The 19,124-nt window shown below is 47.1% G+C and overlaps 1 protein-coding gene across 8 annotated transcripts in view; it reads left to right on the forward strand.

Moving 5' to 3' along the window:
- The window catches only part of RABGAP1 (RAB GTPase activating protein 1), a 143,123-nt gene extending 124,435 nt beyond the window's left edge, over window positions 1-18,688 (forward strand). For all 8 annotated transcript variants that reach the window (XM_059657934.1, XM_059657932.1, XM_059657933.1 and 5 more), the window contains 7 exons: window positions 7,956-8,048; window positions 8,419-8,529; window positions 12,484-12,588; window positions 13,386-13,469; window positions 13,894-13,965; window positions 15,631-15,828; window positions 17,083-18,688. In XM_059657934.1, coding sequence (XP_059513917.1) covers window positions 7,956-8,048; window positions 8,419-8,529; window positions 12,484-12,588; window positions 13,386-13,469; window positions 13,894-13,965; window positions 15,631-15,828; window positions 17,083-17,205 — 786 coding nt within the window. In that variant the 3' untranslated portion in view covers window positions 17,206-18,688. The remainder of the gene's footprint in view (window positions 1-7,955; window positions 8,049-8,418; window positions 8,530-12,483; window positions 12,589-13,385; window positions 13,470-13,893; window positions 13,966-15,630; window positions 15,829-17,082) is intronic.
- Window positions 18,689-19,124: the final 436 nt, after the last annotated feature.

A 19,124-nucleotide genomic window follows, 5' to 3' on the forward strand; every position in this document is an offset into this window, starting at 1 on the left:
CTTGGCAAGCCCTGCGTGTGTTATGTGGGCAGCATGAGGTTGGGAGCACCTCAGTCAGCACGGAGTGTGTGTGATCGCCTGCGGGGGCAGAGTCCCTCTGGACATGGAGAAGGGGGCTCCTGCTGTGGAATGGTTTGGAATCTAGCTTTTTAACTTTTTGGTGTACAATTTAGAAATGAAACATTGACTCTGGCTCATTGAAATTCCATTCCATTATATTTTTATTTTTAAAAAATTGTGGCTTGGTTTTCAGAGTTGTGCTTCCTGATTGAGACTCCTTTGCCACACATGCAGTCCAGGAAACAAAGTTCTATTTTTCTTATTGTCATTGTTGTAACATTTATAATGTTGTAATTTCTGGTATTTGTATAGTTTTTGGAAGTATCTCATTTCTTCCATATGGTACTTTATGAGGTACATAGGGCAAATCAAGTGTGGAAACTGAGGCATACAGAAGTCAGGTAACTTACCCAAGTGGTACTGGCTGGGCACTGACAGGCCCTAGTGGAACTCAGGCCTTCAGACTTTGCATTCGCAATGTGCTTTCCACTCCTTTGCAGAAATACAACAGGAGTTAAGTTTATTGTGGCAATACCCAAAACAGCCACAAGATGGAGGTGTTGTTCAAAAAGGTCTGTATTCCTCCCTGTACCTGTGTGTGTCCCTTTATGTCTGTCTTTTCTCTCTTTTCTACCCTTTTACTTCTCCCCTTCTACTTAATTTATTATGGGACTAACATATTTATTTTTTGAGGAATTTTTGATCTCCTGTTCTTCATCTGTAATTTAATAGCATGTATAAAAACTCATTTAGCGGTCCATTGATTTTCTCTTTTTTTATGGGTCAGTGCCCTGAAATAGAAAAATTTTTTCACTTCTGTTATGAGGTCTAAAAGGAATTTCATTTTTAACGATTGTTCTAGGAGTTAATGAATGGCCCTAGTAGCTCCATAACCCATTCATACTCATAACTGTACTATGCATTATTTAGAGGGGGATGGGAATACAATCACATTTAGATCTTTTAAATTTTTGATTTGAGAATTATGTTAAAGCAACGGTTTCTTTATGTCTTTACAGGTATTTTAGAAAATAAGTCAGATATATGAGGCTAGTTTAGAAGAAACAGGAAACAGCTGAAAGAGATGGCTGAGTTGGTTTCTTAGATAAAGCTTGAAGACTTGACCCTTTTGTTGTAGAATCCTCACTAAGGTGAAATGTAATTTCTGAACCACTGTTTCACTAGAATTTATAAAGTAATTGTGCTAGACTTCAAACTACCTGTAAGAAAAGATATTATTACAAAAATCAAATAGCAGTACCTCCAAATTAATGCAGTCCTAATCACTTGCTATTTGGGGAAACAGAAAACTCTTTTGCATTTGGGAATCTTTTCCTTGGGGAATATTTTTATTTATGAGCTAAAAGCCACACTAGTTTGAATATCATTCTCTGCTCTTATCATTTGTGTAGTTAATGTCCATTAGGATTAGGGCTTTAAGCTCTATGATTGCAGTGACTTCATCAGTCTTTCCTTGGTGTGTTCACAGAATCTTCCGTAGCGTCTATACATGGTAAGCTAATCATTGCAATGACGACATGAGGTCATTTTTCAAATGTATACATAAAGCTTAGAAAATTGAAGAAAACTCCCAAAGGGTATAAAATTTCTAAGTGATGGAATAGGGATTAGATCCTGGGAGTTTGACTCTAAAGGCAATGCTTATTGTCACTGTGCTTTACTGTAAAGGAGGGACTGAGTGAACAGGACAAGCTTAGTCTGTGTCAGTGTTGAAACTCTGTGTCTACACTGTACCTAAGTTCAGTTTTCCCTGTAACTAGACCAGGCTATAGTTTTACTTCTTTGCTTGTTGTAACCTTTTAGAATTGAATTTTCATGAGGAAACTCCTGAGTGGCTGCTCTTTCTCTGCACTATACCCTAAATTTTTCAATGTCGTAAGGGTAGGCAGTGGTCACTCCCTTCTTATTTTAATAAGTTGGTCTCCCCTGGTGCTTATCTGTGTTTGAGTTCTCTGCTACTAATTTGCTTCTGCATTTTAGAAAAATACTCTGATGGTAGGACCAGAATGCCTAATTCTATTTAGTGATTTTAGAGCGAGTTTGAGTCTGAACTGTATGAACAAATGAAATAAAAAGGCCCAGAGATTAAATAGAATGTTGATTTGTTTCAAGTGGTTACAAGGGCAGGCCTTGGAGTCGCATGGCTCTCATCCTGGCTCTGCCTGTGCCCTGTGACCCAGGGTAGGTTAACACAGCGGGGTTGGAGAGAGAGCCATAAAGATGAAGCCTTTAATGTAGCTGCTCATCTTCGGATGATCATATCATCCCTTAACACCGGTGATCTCTTGGCCTGCCCTGTTTTGACCTCCTCTGCCCAGGTATCTCCTTAAGTCAGTTAAAGTCAGTAAACATTTATAGATTTTCTTACGTGTCAAGAACTGTCCTCAGTACTGAGCATGCTGCAGAGATGGATAAGAAGCAAGAATCACCCCGGATCACTGTTCTTGTGCTGGCGTCGTCACTAAGCAGTCACTGTACCTGTCTAGGTCTCGATTCCCCATCAATAAAATGAGGGTGATAATTCCTGCTATACCCATTTCAGAGAGGTGTTTGGAAGATTAAATAAAATGGTAGGTATAGAGGTATCTTGTTATCTTGACAGTCCTGTGTGAATCTCAGGTTCTTCTAACTACTGAAAAGCCAAGTCTTAACCAAGCATTCAACAAGAGGGAGGTGGGCTTGGTCAGATTTCTTTATTTTAGCTATGAGGACTTTGGAGTCAGGATCTCCTTAACGTACAAGACCTCTTCCTACCCACCCACTCACCCAGACAGTATCCTTGAACCCTGCCATGCAGGCCACTAACATTCATCCTCCCACCTTTGCGGACTCCCTGTGTCTCCAGCCCAGCGAGGGGCCTTTGGGAATTCGCTCCTCTTTCCTGTCAGCAGCCCATTTCCTGCTCTTTTGTGTGAAATGGGCTTTGTTTAAATGGCTCATTCTCTGCAGCACATGTGCAGAGGATAGTTCTGCTTCTGATTCTATTAATAAAAGTAGTAGCTACCACCAAGTGAAAGACCTCACTCTGCGGGGCACTCAGCTCTTCAAATGTTTGATATCATGTGATCCTCATAACATCAGTCCTTAAAAGGCTTGTGGTGGTTTTCACAGATGAGCCTGAAGCCGAGGTAAGGCAGCTTGACCTTAGTTACACAGAGTCATTAGCAGAGCCAGGACTCGAGTCTTGGTCTGTCCACCTGCAGACTGTACCCCCCCTCCCAGGCAAGTCTGCAGCCACTCCCTTTCTCCCACTCTGGGCCCTGACATCCCTGCCTGTGCCAGAGGCTGGCAGGTGCTGCCTTTCCCGGGGCATGTGGCCCCTGTGTGAAGAGAGAGCAGTATCCGATTCCTGTGAAGATTGATAGTGGGTCACCAAAGGGAGGGATTTGGGACTAGCTCTGTACTTCCACCAAAATGTCAAACTGACAAGTTCCAAGTCTCCACTGTCGAATTCTAAGTCTCTTAACTGGGGACTGTGTATGGCTGGGCCTCAGGGAGCCTGGGAGCCCTCTGGGATGGGATGTAGAATGTCTGTTGCTGTGGGTGGGTAGGGCAGAGTTGCCTTCTGTGCTCTTTGATGAGGACATCGCTTTTTATGGCAACCATGGCTCTCAGGACACTTTCAGTTTGGTTCTATTCCTGACATGTTAGGAACCTCTGTACAGATTGCAGTGGGTATAACATTGGTTTTACCTAAATTTAGTACAAACTTGGTCTTATCCCAGGAAACTCTTAGATCCCCTCCCCCCAAAAGAACATTTAAACAAAAACTTTTAAATACCTTTTTTTAACCCTCACCTGAGGATATACTTTTTAGTGTTGTTTTTGGGGGGTGGAGGGGTGTAGAGGAGAGACATTGCTGTGAGAGAGACATCGATCAGTTGCCTTCATTATGCGCCTTGAGGGGTCAAACCCACAACCTAGATATGTGCCCTGACCTGAAATCAAACCTGCAACCTTTTTGGTGTAAGGGACTATGCTCCCACCAACTGAGCCACCCAGCCAGGGTTCAGATATAATCTCTCAGGGCAAAAATGCCACTGTGTGTGAAGCTGTGATTTCCACCGCCTCCTTAGAGGTGTCAGCCAATAGAGGGTGTGATTCCTAGCTCTGGGGCTGATTCCATAGCTGTCCTACTTCCTGAATTCAATTAAAATGTTATTGGTATAACTAAGAGACAGACAAAATGACCCTTGAACTTTTTAGAGTGGGGACTGTCTCTCTATTCATTAAGTATTTTCATGCTTACTCTGGGTCAGGCATTCAGAATTTTGCAATGAATAATAGTTCCTGCCCTGTGGAGTTCGCATATTGTGACCTGTATACATCTTTGTATTGTAATGCCTACAAAGAACATTCCCCTTAGCTGTGCTCAGTTGTTGGGTAAATAAATGCCCCTGCTGCATCCTGATTATAGATTTAAAGGATGGCCATTGGCTTTGATTTGTTCAGTATCTGATTATTGGAGTCCCGATTGTGTTGTAGGCATTAAACTTGGGCACTGGAGATATGGTGGTAAGCAAAGCAGATGAGGCCTGCTACCTACTGGGAAGACAGACAATTAAGTAAGCATATAAGTAAATAATTGTGGACTTGGACAGGTGCATGAAGGAATTGCCCTGATGTCATGAGAATATATAAGGAAAGACCTGCCTGATGGGGGAAGGAGGTGTCAGGGAAGGGTTCCTAATGAAGTGATGTTGGAGCGCTCATTTGAGAGGTGAAGAGGGTGTGGGCCTGTGCAGGCAGAGGGGCCAGGCTTGCATTGGACGCTCACTTTGTTGCCATTTCCATTCAGAGGAAAGGTAGATGTAAAGGGTGGTCAATGTAATTCATCGTTTCTGTGCACTCTGTGTGGGCAGGGGATGGAGAAATATTCTGACCTGGGGACTGATAATGAGACAGGCAGGCGAGAGGTGGGTGCTGGTCTCTCCTGGGTGCCACTGCATGTGGAGGCTGCATTGGTGCCTCTGCTGCTGGTGCCTCTCCATTCCCCATTGCGGGGTCAGGAGTCAGCCTTCTTTGTGGGGTCTGTGCCTCAGAGACAGCCTGAACTATTGGCTCTGGTGTGCAGCCATCCATGCTCTGAGAGGCAGGGTCAGTGCGAGCCCATGATAAGCAGTGCTGCTTTTACTTATTTTTGTTTGTGATGGGGTTGGTGGGTAAGGGCTTAAGGGAGGGAGGGAGTAAGAAGGAAACAGAACCAGTGAGGCTGAGCAGTGGGAAGGGAGCCTGAGCCGGTGAGAAGGTCTGGGCCACAAGCTCCGCAGAAGACGGAGCTTTGCCTGTGTTCAGTCCTGGTACAGAAGCCCAGAGTCATTATGAGAGTTCTTTCTAACAGCATGTACTTTGTATACTTAATTATTAAAGCACCTTATGCTCACTGCAGAAAACTTGAAAAATATGGGAAATGCATAAAGAAATGCCCATGTCTTATCACGAAAATCTAAGAATCCATGAGATAACCGAATGTAGAGGGTCCAGCATTTATCAGGTGCTCGTTAGACACGCACAGCTGTGCCAGTGTTGAGGGAGAACCAGCCCTTTAGTCTGAGAACGAAGCTTTTATAATTAGGGGTAATGAAATGTAGAAGACATTATTTTGTAATTAGCCTTTTAAAATGTATGTTTATAGGAAAAAATTGTTAATTCTTCCTTGCCCCTGCATATGAGAATGAAAGTTGGAGAATCCTGAAGATTTGTGAGAATGAATGTTCTGTAGGATTTAATGTTAGTTTTTTTTTGTTTTTTTTTTAATGAAGCACTAAGGGGAGACTCGTAACCAGTCCCTCCTTGTTATTTACCACACTGACAGCAGAGAGCGCTGGGAGGCGGTTTTTGCCTCCCACACATCTTTAGTTTCTGTTGCTCCACTATTGATCTGTTAGGATAGTTTATACACTTATTGATCATGCAGATGTTTTATTTAGGTGCTTTCTTTGTGAATGACACCTATATATATAAAAGCCTAAGTGACTGTTACCGGACCACTGGCTGGTAGCTATGATGTGCACTGACCATCAGGGGGCAGACGCTCAATGCAGGAGCTGCCCCCTGGTGGTCAGTGTGCTCCACAGCCAACCTCCTGCAGCCGGCCAACCTCCCTCGGTCCCCCCCCCCCCCCCCCCCCGCTGGCTGCGGTCCCTTCCCCCCCAGCTAGCTGGCCCAGTCGGCCCTGATCACCAGTCAGGCCGAGCAACCCCACCTGTGCATGAATTCGTGCCCCGGGGCCTCTAATTATACAATAAAAGTTTACCCTGGCATTGGCCTTAAACAGCAGAAGATCTGAGTTTAAAAATGTCACTCCCCCACTTGTAGCCACACCCCCAAGTGTATAATGGACACTTCTATAACTGCAGCCAGGGCGCAGTGCTGTGTGCCTGGTGGCCTCCCCTTGGGCGGCAGCCAGACGCCAGGATCAGCTCTGGTGGAAGCAGACAGCAGCACCCCGAGGAGCACGGGGGTCTGCAGAGTTGGTGGGAGGGGGGACACCAGCAGCACGAGTGAGTGGGACGGAGAATTGGAGGCACTGCAAACTCGGGCCTGTCCCGTCCCCTGTAGGTCTCAGTTTCTTCATCTCTAAAATGAGAAAAGTTGGACTAGACAAGCTCAGTTTCCTCATTGCCTGGAACTGGCAGCTGAGATTTGTGAGGCAGCATGGTGCTGATTCTTGAAGCTTTGGGAAGGGATGAGCGTTAGCTTGTAATCATTCCTTAAGTTGCATATACCTGTTTCATCACTTTTCTGTTTCTTATATTTTATAATTCTTAAAAATATAATTTTAAAAACACCAAAGAGAATGGGTTAGTGGTTTAGAGGAAGGAATAAAACAAAAGACAGGGTTGTGTTTTGAGGAAGCCCTTAGTTACGGTCCAGATTGAAGAAAGAAAAGGGTTAATGAGTAAAAGGGGAAACAGCCTGTTCGGGAGGAGAGCTCAGAGGAAGGGAGAAAGGATCTCCTGAGAGGAGAGGAGCGGGTTGATCATGCTAAAGCATGAAAGTCAAGAGATTTGAAGTCTAGTTGGAAGAGAGAGAATGCACTGGACGGAGTGAAAAAGAAACCACTCTGACCTTCAAGAGGATATTTTATAAAGAGTAGTTAGAGCAGGAGCTTGGCTTAGAGAGATTACAGAGAGGCCCTGAAGCAGTGGAAGTGACGGGTATAGACCTGTGGTTGGCAGTGGTTGTTGGTAAGAAAAAGCTTGAGAGAAAGAGGACATTAGTTTGATGGGGCAGAAGAGCAGCCAAGTAGAGTGGTCAGCAGAGCTGTGTGTTGAAGGACAGAGAGAATTGTGCCTGTTTGATAGCACAGGCGCTAGTAGAGAGGAAAGTTGACAGGTGGTAGGACAGTGAGATGGCTGTAGCTAAACCTCGGGTGGAGTCGAGCTGCCTGGGTTCAAATCCCAGATCTGCCAGCCCCTCACTGAGTGACCTTGGTCAAAGTACGTAACCTCCTTATACCTCAGTTAAGTTGTATATAAAATGAGGAGGAGGAGGATGAAGAATACTGTACGTGAGGGCAGAGATTTGAAGCCTCTTGTAGCCATGCTGGTGGGTGCTAGATAAGATGGGGATGGGGATGGGGATGATGATAGGGACAGTGGGACCCAGGCTCAGATAGGAAGAGCTCTCTGTCGGTGGTCCTTCTAACACTTACTAAAAACTGTGAGCCAGTTATTCCCAACAGAACCCTGGACACAGTAGCCATTGAGTGAGAATTCTGGGTCCTGGACGGTGCCCCATTCTGCTGATTTCCCTCCCAAATTAGGAAACAACATTTTCATAGTGACTGGGACAGCTCTGTCCTTAGTGAAGTCCCTGAAGCGCCCACCACTTTCGATACTTTTTCATTCATGCTGTGGTTTATCCTACAGATTAGTCAGAAGAAGCTGAAAAAATATGAAAAGGAATATCACACCATGAGGGAACAGCAGGCCCAACAGGAAGACCCCATCGAACGATTTGAGGTTCGCCTTTCATTTCCTATCATTGTGCCTGTTAACAGCCTTGTTGCGTTCCTTTTAAAATTCAGTGCTACTGTTTCTAGATTCAAGTTTCAGTTTGAGTTTGCAAGTAAGAAAAAGTTTGTTTTGCTTCAAACCAGCGGCCTGGTTTGTTAGTTCGGTGGCATTTTGGCACCGTTAATAAGACATAGCTACTTGACGAGGTCACTTATCAGTTAAGTTTTCTGAAATGATTGATCGGTAGCCCATTAGGACCAGCTACATCTCCCACAAGTTCCAGAGGACTCAAGGGAGTTTTGAAGGTTAGCCCTGAAACACTGTCATTTTCATCTGATTTTTATGCGTCTGTAACTGGTTTCTTTTCATCTTTCAGCGGGAGAATAGGCGTTTACAAGAAGCGAACATGAGGTTGGAACAGGAAAATGATGACTTAGCCCACGAGCTTGTGACCAGCAAGATCGCGCTGCGCAAGGACCTGGATAACGTGAGTCTGACTCTGCTGCAGGGAGAGATTGTGTTCAACACTGACTTCTCCTTCATCACGTGAAATTCCTGTGTGTGTGGTTCTGGTTAGTTACCCTCCTTTGGAGGTACAGCTCTTGCCAGCATTCCTGCCCCCTCTTCCTACAGGGGTCAGTGATGAGCTCAGGAAGCCGTCCTTCAGTCCTTGAACTTCCTCCCAAGCACTGTTGGATTGAGAGGCTTCTGGCTCTTCTCATGCTGCCACCGTTGGCAGTAGCATGTAATCACTATGATTTTCTTCACCTCCCCCTACAGCAAGAAGAGACTTTGTTTCTTGCATAGTCTGTGCCTGTTGACTAAGCACTGCCGGTTATAACAAAGCCCGGTGCCCAGGATGCTTAACTTCATCTGGAATTTCTGTTGGCAGATAGGCCGTCTTTCTTTGCTTCTCCCAATCTTGAGTTTGAGGTGATGGCTTTTCTGGCGGGCATTTGTCCATTCTCTCTACCACAGGCCTCCCTTAGAAGAAGTGTAGTCTCTCATTCAGGGTTTAGGTCAGAGGTTGCAAGCTTTTTCTGTAAAGGGATAGATAGTAAATATCTTCGGTTCTGTGGGCCACGTGGTCTCTGTCACGGCTCTTCAGCTTTGCCACTGGTGCAGAACTAACCGCACACAGATAGTAAGTAAACGAATGAGCATGGCTGTTTGCTTATGATAAAACCTTATTTGTAAGAACCAGTGGATTTGGTGCATAGGCGAGTTTACCAGCACCTGACTTAGGTGGGTTTCCCTGTCAGGCTCCTAAGACTACTTCCTGCTCATAGGTTTCCTGATGTTCTAGAAAGAGGCTCAGGCTGCTGCGGGCTAACAGGGGCTTACGTGGTACAGTGCACCAGGAGTGCCTGTGACCCATGAGGCCCTTGCTCCCCCGAATGTGTGTGAAGATGTTGTGCACTGCTGTGTCCCTCACTGCCCTCGGTGCTGCCACCGTCCTTCATTCCTCGGCGTCCTGGGACTGTCCGTGTCGGGGACTCATATCATTTTCACTGGGACCCACAGGTCTGCCTTCCAGACCTTTGTGTGTCTTAGGAGAAACGGGTGGAGGATCGCCATTAATGGAATAAAAACAGGAAAGGGGTGGTGCCGGGGTCCAACCCCAGCGGGTCCAGGGGTCCCCAAAGGTGTGGACGGAGTCGGCGAAGAAGGAATGACACGGAGACAGCGTTCAGTTGATCAGCAGCCTAGCCAGGATCTCTAGCCCGGATCTCCAGCCAAGTTCTGGTCTGGATCTCCAGAGAGGTTCTGCTGGTTCTCCAGAGAGGTTCTGTCCAGGTTCTCCAGTCAGGTTCAGTCACCAGGTTCTAGTCAGGCTCTCCTGCCAATCTCCGCAGTCAGGTTCAGTCCAGGATCCCCTGCCATGCTCTCTCGCCAGGCTTTGCCTCCAAGCTCCGAGGCCAGTCCCTGTCCAGGATCCTCCGGCATGCTCTTGCCAGCGAAGTTCTTCTGTCTCTAGAGAAAGTTCTGTGTAGGTTCTGTGCCTAGGCTCTGTCTCTCTTGGTCCTGTCTTCCAAGCCCTGTGTTCTCAGTTCTGTGTTCTGAGTTCTGAGTCTTGCTGTCTTCTGAATTCTGTCTGTTGTTGTCTTGTTGCATCTATATTTATACCAGTTGATTCTAATCCTGTCAATTTCTATTACAAAGGTTAGAGCGTTTCTTATCTCCATTCCAGCGAGTAAAGATTATGTAGCTTAAGCATGATTGTTTGTAGTTAAATTGATTAACTACCCGCCTGGCACTTAGTTAAGGAGTTTCATCCCCTCCCTAACTTCAGGGGAAAATCCCTACCTGGGGATTCAACCTTTCTCGGAGAGGTGACCTTGGTTAAAACACAGCGCCAAGAAGGTGAGCAAACATATTAAGAACCGTATGCTATATATGCCAGGTCCCTTGAAACAGCAAGGATGGACCGGCTCCCGGCAAATTCCCCCTTTTTTATTTTTTAAAAAGGCATTAAAAAGAAAAACCTGAAATGCTCTCTTGTATCCATTTTAAGAGTAGGATTGGCGCTTTCCGCTATTACCTGAGTCCTGATCTATCACCCCAGGGAGAGCTTGCCAATCCTGCACTTTCCCGGGGTGGAAAGGCTGCAGTGGGGTTAAGGATAAGGCTCCTTGTGCCTACCTTCTCCCATGCCATTACATTTACCTTTCCTTCCTCAGAAAAGCATGGACATACTTCTTGTATAAAAGGTTCTGTCTGACTGGGAGTAACCTTAATTCCTCTGCTAGCAAGCATATATGTTAAAAGATCAATACAGAGTCTTCTTTCTTTGGACTCAGTATGGCACATCTTCTCAATCTAAGGATCAATACAGAGTCTTCTTTCTTTGGACTCAGTATGGCACATCTTCTCAATCTAAGTTCTGTACTATCCACCTTCTTACCCTACTTGTCCTCTATAGGGGGGTCTGTAGCACCCTGGTGGAGTCCTATCCGTCCCGAGTGTGGGGGTTCTCAATGGGGGGATGGCTTACCTAGGGGAATCCTTTTCCAGGGGTTCCCAAAGGTGTGGACGGAGTCGGCGAAGACTACCCACCCTTTTCCTATGGTGGAGTCCGATCCGTCCCGAGTGTGGAGGTTCTCAATGGGGGGGCTTACCTAAGGGAATCCTGTTCCAGGGGTTCCCAAAGGTGTGGACGGAGTCGGCGAAGACTATCCACCCTCTTCCTACGGTGGAGTCTGATCCGTCCCGAGTGTGGAGGTTCTCAATGGGGCGGCTTACCTAAGGGAATCCTGTTCCAGGCATTCCCAAAGGTGTGGACGGAGTCGGCGAAGACTATCCACCCTTTTCCTATGGTGGAGTCCGATCCGTCCCGAGTGTGGAGGTTCTCAATGGGGGGGCTTACCTAAGGGAATCCTGTTCCAGGGGTTCCCAAAGGTGTGGACGGAGTCGGCGAAGACTATCCACCCTTTTCCTATGGTGGAGTCCTATCCGTCCCGAGTGCGGGCGCTTGCCTGGGGGAATGGGGGGCTTACCTAAGGGTCCCTGTTCGGGCGCCATATGCCGGGGTCCTGCCCCAGCGGGTCCAGGGGTCCCCAAAGGTGTGGACGGAGTCGGCGAAGAAGGCATGACACGGAGGCAGCATTCGGGTGATCATCATAGCCAGGTTCCTCTAGCCAGGTTCAGTAGCCAGGTTCTAGCAAACATATTAAGAACCGTATGCTATATATGCCAGGTCCCTTGAAACAGCAAGGATGGACCGGCTCCCGGCAGGGTGGCTTCCTTTATCAGGTGACAAGGAGACCAAAATGTGGAACTTGTTTGATGAAGCAGAGGAAATACTGAGAGTTTAGAGGAAGAAAACCAGAATTTATTATAACTATTAGTGATTATGACAGCTTCTGTTTACCGAGTGTTTACTATGTGCTAGACCAGTGATGGCGAACCTATGACACGCGTGTCATAGGTGACACGCGAACTCATTTTTTTGGTTGATTTTTCTTTGTTAAATGGAATTTAAATATATAAAATAAATATCAAAAATATAAGTCTTTGTTTTACTATGGTTGCAAATATCAAAAATTTCTATATGTGACACGGCACCAGAGTTATTAGGATTTTCCAAAATGCTGACACGCCGAGCTCAAAAGGTTCGCCATCACTGAGCTAGACACTGTGCTTAGTTAGTCCTTCCCACACTTTCTCCCTCAGATGAAGAGCGAGGCGCAGACAGGCTTCCGTGACTTGGCCAGTGGCACGTGGTCGGGGAATGATGGGACGGAGCCTAGGCCGCCCGAGGCCACAGGCTGTGCTCCGGACCAGCGCCTTTCCCGACCGCAGAGCCAGCACTTGGGCATGAGCCTCACGTATCGCCTCTCCTGTCCCCATCACAGTTCCCCTTAAAATGGGGTTGTGCTGGGTGATTCAGAACCTTCCGCTCTCAGTTCTTGTCACTGACAGCATCTCTTCAATGTTTCAGGCTGAGGAAAAGGCAGATGCACTGAATAAGGAGCTGCTTATGACCAAACAGAAGTTGATTGATGCAGAAGAAGAGAAGAGACGGCTGGAGGAGGAGTCTGCTCAGGTGAGGGAGCTTCGCCCGCCCATAGCCCTCTGTGTCCTGCGGACACTTGATGGTGGGAGTGTGGCTGGAGGCTTCCTGTTGGCACTGGAGAAGCTGGGACAGGTGGCTTCAGTTTCCGTGAGCCTTTTTAATGTACCGTGTAAAGCTTAATGATTCTTAATAATTAAAGCACAGTGAGGCAAGAGAAATCCCTGTGTGTCCACATCTGAGTGACAAACAATAGGGTTAGCATCTCTGCAGAAGGAAAGCAACACCCTAACATGTCTGGCTCTTCTACCTGTCCACTGACATGTCCTCCGAGAGCAAACTGGAAGGCTTGTCCGCAGCCAGCTCTACAGTCCCTGGGGCACAGACCTGCAGCCATAGGAAGAGCTTAGGGTGCTGGGTGCCCTGGGGCCAGTCCCGTCCCCTCCCCCCAGTTTTCCATAAAGGTAACTCCTGGTCTCAGACAGGGCTGCCTGAGGTGCGAGGGGACGGCACTTTACACAGACGGGAGGTCAGTTACTGAGGCGGCCGTGGGGCTCCGTCAGCTCCGTCCCTGCTCTGCGGCCTCCTCAGGCCCACAGGCCGGGTTGCTCTCAGGCAGAAGCTTCAGCAAACCCCAGAGTGGGGTGGGGTGGGGTGTTTTGGGACATTTTGACTCTTCCCTCCCTCTCCTGGCATCAAGAAAACGGGTTAGTGATGCCAAGAAGTAAGCAGGAGGGAGGGAGAGCCCTGACAGAGTCAGGTCTGGGCTTTGTGGGAAGCCCTTTATATTTCCCTTAAAACACTCACTTCTGCCTCTTCCATGTACGCAGCTAAAAGAAATGTGTCGGCGGGAACTCGACAAGGCAGAATCTGAGATTAAAAAAAACAGTTCTATCATCGGTGACTACAAGCAGGTGGGTCCACGCACCAGGGGATTGGGCTGTGTCCCCTCCTCACCCAAGAGCTTCCGGCTCTGACCAGTCACTTCACGCCCGGCCCCGGCCACGTTGCCTCGCTGGTCACCTGCAGAGTAAGGGAGAGTTGCGATCTCAGTGTGTAGGTAGAGCACCAGGCATAGTGAGTGCCCAGCATGCATGTGGGCGCTTATAAGTGAAGCCACACTGTGTTCCTGGGAGCATTTCAGGTGCAGGTCGCACCTTCTGTGCATGTGTGTTTCATGGTGCAGAAACGGTGGCCATCATGGGTGGTGCTGACGGGGGCCTGCAGGTCCCAGGCTGGTGGATGCAGAGGCCTGCTGCTGAGCGTGGACCCAGCCCAGAGTATGCAGCTGATGGTGTGGCTCCAGATTTTCATTTGATATTATGTCTGTTCCTTTAGATTTGTTCTCAGTTGAGTGAAAGATTGGAGAAGCAGCAGACAGCTAATAAAGTGGAAATTGAGAAAATTCGGGTAAGTCTTCCTTTATCAAAGAAACTTTCTAGCACCTAGCTCAGTTTATGGCTGTAACCAGCACTGCAGATTTTGAGTAAGGGCGGTACTTTGATTTCAGAAGTGAGAGAAGCTGACAAAACACCACAGCCTGACTCAGTAATTGACCGCTGATCCTGTGCTTGTCCTCTGGAGCGGAATACAGATGAGACCCAAAGGGCTCTGGCTTTAGATCTCAAAATCCAAGGTCCTTGTCCTTATAAATGTGTACAGCATCTCCTCCGGGGAGTTTGTAAGCAAAACAGGCGGCTCTAGATTCCGGGTGCTGCCGCGTGGGCAGTGCATGCTGCGCAGCACTGGGGCCTGGAGGCCAGGACTGCGGCGTGACTTGTCCCTCCCACCTGCGTGGACACTTCCTTCTGCTGTCACAATGATCCACGTGCCACGACGACGACTTGACTTTTTAAAGTGTAGCTGTTGCCAATTTGAGAGCTTTTGTAACGATGCTTCTTTCTTTAAGCTGTACCTGTATAAGAATACTTACCAAATTTTACTAAGATGAGTCATTTACTGAAAGATGCTTTCCTCACATACTTACGCTTGAGTGGAGAGGAAAATGGAGAGCTCTGTGCTCATGACCATGTTTGCTTAGAACATTCTACCTGGAGCAAGGTGATGCCCAGCCCCCACAAGAAGGGTTTAACCAGCAGTAGCTATTTTTTAAATATAATTTGTTGTCTGATTCCAGAACTAATAAAACTCATTGCAGAAAATTTGGAAGAGTGTATAAGGAAAAAACCTCTTACAATCTTTTTTTAAATACATTTTTATTGATTTCAGAGAGAAAGGGAGAGGGGGGAGAGAGAGAGAAATATCAGTGATGAAAGAGAATCATTGATCAGCTGCCTCCTGCATGCCTCATACTGGGAATTGAACCATCACCTCCTGGTTCATTGGTCCATGCTCAGGCACTGAGCCACGCCTGCTGGTCACCCCCTACAATCTTGTTATCTACAGATAACATCACCATCGTGCACACTTGGTTGTATATGCTTTCAGTCTTTGTTCTGTTTAACATACACAATTTCATTCATTCTAAGATATGCATTCACACTCACATCTCTGAAGTTGGGGCAGGTTTTGGTTTAGTTGGCAGAATGTTTTCTTAGAAGAACATAAGATGATATTTCTTACAGTCAGTGGCATCTTATTTTGATGAGTAAGAAAATATATTTTGAAAATATATTTTATATATTTTAACCAAACTATAGATACATTTTTTGTTTACCATGTTATGAAAAATTCCTCAGAAACTTAGAGGCTGCATACTTCCTGTATAAATACAGCCCATTGTATTGAATTTCTCCCAGGTGTTGGGTAGCTTCTCTCATTCTGCAGTGAAAATCCTTGTACATAAATCGTATCTAGTCACTGCTGCTTCATTTTTTAGCCAAGGTTCTTAGATACGATTACTGACTGGATCATGACATCAGACTGTTTTTACTGCTTTCAGTGTGTAGCGCCAGGTGGTTTTCCCATAGGCCGTCTACCTGGTTACAGGGGGCAGATTTTCAGAAGCTGTGGTGCCCACTGAGAAGCCACCTCTTGGCTCCAGGAGGGTGATGCTCACACTTTCTAAACGACCAGTTCTCTTCTTGTCTCTTTACATCTGACATTCAATTTTAGCAAAAAGTAGATGACTGTGAGCGCTGCCGAGAGCTTTTCAACAAAGAAGGGCGCATAAAGGGCATCAGCGCAGCTAAGGAAGCTTTAGATGAGGACACAGATGAGGAGAAGGAGACGCTCAAGAACCAGCTGCGAGAGATGGAACTGGAGCTGGCCCAGACCAAGCTGCAACTGGTGGAGGCCGAGTGTAAGATACAGGTAACAGCACGCCCCCCCCCCTGCCCCCCCTCCCCACCCCGGGACCAAAGCGCTGCCTCTTCTCTTGCTGCCAGGAGACTCGGACTGGCCAGAGGGGTCCTGGTGTGGGGAACGCCAGCATGACCTTTAGGGACTGGGGCTCTTTTCTCTTGTCAGCTTTGACTACGATGCTCACGGGAAGAAGCCCGTTACGTGTTATTTACCAGTGGATGTTGACATGGCCTGTCCTAAGCATTGACCTTTTTCCTAATGATAACTGTCAAGCTTGGGAGCTTCTTGGTGGAGCAGAGAATACGTGCTTTCAAGTCACAGCTGTACTATCAGAGTCTTCGACCTTGAGTTAGTAACCTCTCTACATTCCAGTCTCATCTGCAAGTGGAGATGATGAGTGAGGACAAGGAGATAATGCATAGAAAGGGTTTACACAGTGTGTGCCGGCTTCATAAATGCCGGCTCTTATGTCCCAGCTCCCATCACGTAGCTAGCTTGGTGACTTTGGACATGTTACCTAATTTATCCGAGCCTCCATTCCTGGTGAAGGAATTGGGGCTGATCTTGGTCCTCTTTATACTGTCTGGCTAGTTCTGTCAGCACCAGTGCTGAGCACAAGGAACCAAGCTTAGGCTGGGCCTCCCGCATCTCATACATTCACTGGGTACCTGCTCTTCGCCAGGCCCTGTTCTCAATGCTGGGGCGGCAAAGCTAAGACATGGCTCATAGGACTGCCCAGGACAGGCAAGCAGTGTCTGAGCTGTGATCAAAGAATTGGACAGGTTGCAGCTACAGAAGAGAAAGAAGATTAGGCATTCCTGGGGGAGGGAGCAGCACAGGGAGGTGTGGGCTTGCCCAGCAAGGAGCCCCAGGAGGTAGGGGTGGATGTGGGTGCTGATCTGAAACAGCCTGCGTGTTGGCCCAGACCAACGTCTCAAGTGCCTTGCTCAGGAGTGTAGACTTTAAGGTTCTTTCTGCAAGTCCATGATGCAGCCTTACCCGGGCATGAGCTCTGTGTGCCTGATGTGCAGCGGTGGACGAGGGAGGTGTTTGTGTAGGAGGCAGTGTTAATAAACTAGGCAAGAAACAAGGAGGGCTTAACAGCTTTAGGCATTCCAGCTCTTTCCATGTCAGTTTGAGAAGGGGGAATTTCCAGAGGCCTCTCAAAAGTAAATAGACTGAATTCCTGTCCTGGCTCAGCTCTTGGGGAGGCAGCGTCTTCGGCACTGGAGCCAGCATCCTCATGCAGTCTTCCTCTTGCAGGACTTGGAGCACCATTTGGGCCTTGCCCTAAATGAGGTACAAGCAGCCAAGAAGACGTGGTTTAACCGAACACTGAGCTCCATAAAGACAGCAACTGGCGTTCAAGGGAAAGAGACTTGCTGAGAGCAGCTGCGGCCTGCAGACACCGTCAGAAAACACAACACCTTTTGTTGCCTTCTTTGGCCAGATGTGTGATTCTGTGACATGTCCCAGGACCAGATGTACCTAAGTCAGATTCCTAGAGGCATATTGGTAGGTCATTGGCCCAGAGCTCCTGAAGCAGGCGCCTCTGGGGTAAGGCTCTCCTAACTACTGACACTAACAGGCCTGCCAGCCCAGCGGCTGCTCTGGACGCTCTAGGAAATCACTCCCAGGCGACTCCCAGGTTCACCCAGCCCACAGGCTGAGCTGACATGATCAGAGTTGGGGGAACCTTTTCAGGCTGTTGGGTTTTTTTCTAAATCTGTAACTTTTTTTTTTAATACACGTTATATATACTGTGGCTGGGTGGGGTGGGGCAGAGGATCAGAAACTCCAGTAATTCTTACCTGCGTCAGTGCCAGCAGAGGGTCCTCTGGGTAATGGAGAAGCACTTTGTTTTAAAGAGGAGGGTTTCGTGGGTGCAGTGAAGCAGCCTAGTTTTGTTAAACTATATGATGCACAGGTTTTGGTTTGGCATTTTTCACGTTTCAGATCAATTCTATGCAACTCTCATGGTTCCTGTTGTTTTTTAGTGTTAGCTGCCAAAATGACTTCACAGGGCTGGGGTGGGTGACCATGAGACTGGATTAATCATAATGTGGACAAATCTTATTTTGCTCAATGTGTCATGTGTGTATATGTATATATATATAAAAATATCTTTTCCCAATGCCCCCAAATGACAGTGTTTAAATCCCAGACTAGGACTGATCTGCACAACTTAATTATGTGGTTATGTGGGCACTTAATTTCACTCCAGGTCTGTTGGGTTCTGCTCTCCTCCCTGCCGTTCTGAGAGTTGTGACAAGCTCCCTCACTTCAAGATTCCAGGTGTTTTGCACAACAGATTGTGTAAGTGAGGAGGACACTGAGCTCTGTGTGTGTCTGTGTAAATGTACATGTGGGACGCCCAGGCCCATCCTGCTGGCCCGTGTCCTCCCCTGGAGTGTGGCTGGGTGCAAACCTCGCTGTTTAAATGGGCTGCAAGTTCTCGCTTCAAAACTATGGAATGGAGGTTTTAGCACCTTTTTTTAAACAAACAAACAAACACAGACTTTTAACTTCTATAGTGATGTGCCGGCAGGCTGTCTTGCAGATGGTTCGTCGTCGTCTCTGCGTGGTTGGAGGTAGCTGGTTACAAGAGGAGCTGGTTTGTATGTAGACACTTGGGTTGTTTTGTATCTTTTCCCATTGGCTGTACTGACGCTTGCTGAGGTCATCTGTGTTAACGTGGAGGTAACAAGTGGCAAGCCCTCCTCCCACCTTCCCCCCACCACTTCGTGTCTTTCTTGTTCAGTTACCAAAACAGCTGTAAGCCCGTCTAAATCTAGGTGCGTGGACATTGTGTTAGGGTAGTCTTAGTGTGTTAACTTTATGAATTGAAATATAAACCAGTAAAATTGTATTACTATTTCTTCCGTTGGTTTTATTTTAACAGCATATTCATTAAATATTTTGGTACAAACAGCACTGCTTTGTAAAAACCAGTTTTATCACGTGCAGCATCTCCCCAACCCCCACTATCAGAGAAGTCAAATACGGTGTGTGAGCCGCAGCCACCTCCATTCAGACCCTTTGTAAGCAGCTGAGGTGCCAGGCCCATGGGGTGAGAAGACACAGGCTCCGCCTTCATCGTGAGCATTGCCCGGCTGAGAAATAGGCAAGGCACTATTTGTGTGTTCAAGGTTTAGGGAAATCATAAGGGTGTAATTAAGCCTTAAAAGACAAAAGCATCTCACCCGGCTGAGATGGAAGAGTGAATTCCCGCCCAGAATGAAGAGCAGAAAGGTAGGCAGATTACTTGGGGTCCAGGTCTGCTCTGCTGGAACTCAGAAGTGGTG

This window comes from Myotis daubentonii, chromosome 11, assembly GCF_963259705.1.
Source record: "Myotis daubentonii chromosome 11, mMyoDau2.1, whole genome shotgun sequence".
NCBI classification, from domain to species: domain Eukaryota; kingdom Metazoa; phylum Chordata; class Mammalia; order Chiroptera; family Vespertilionidae; genus Myotis; species Myotis daubentonii.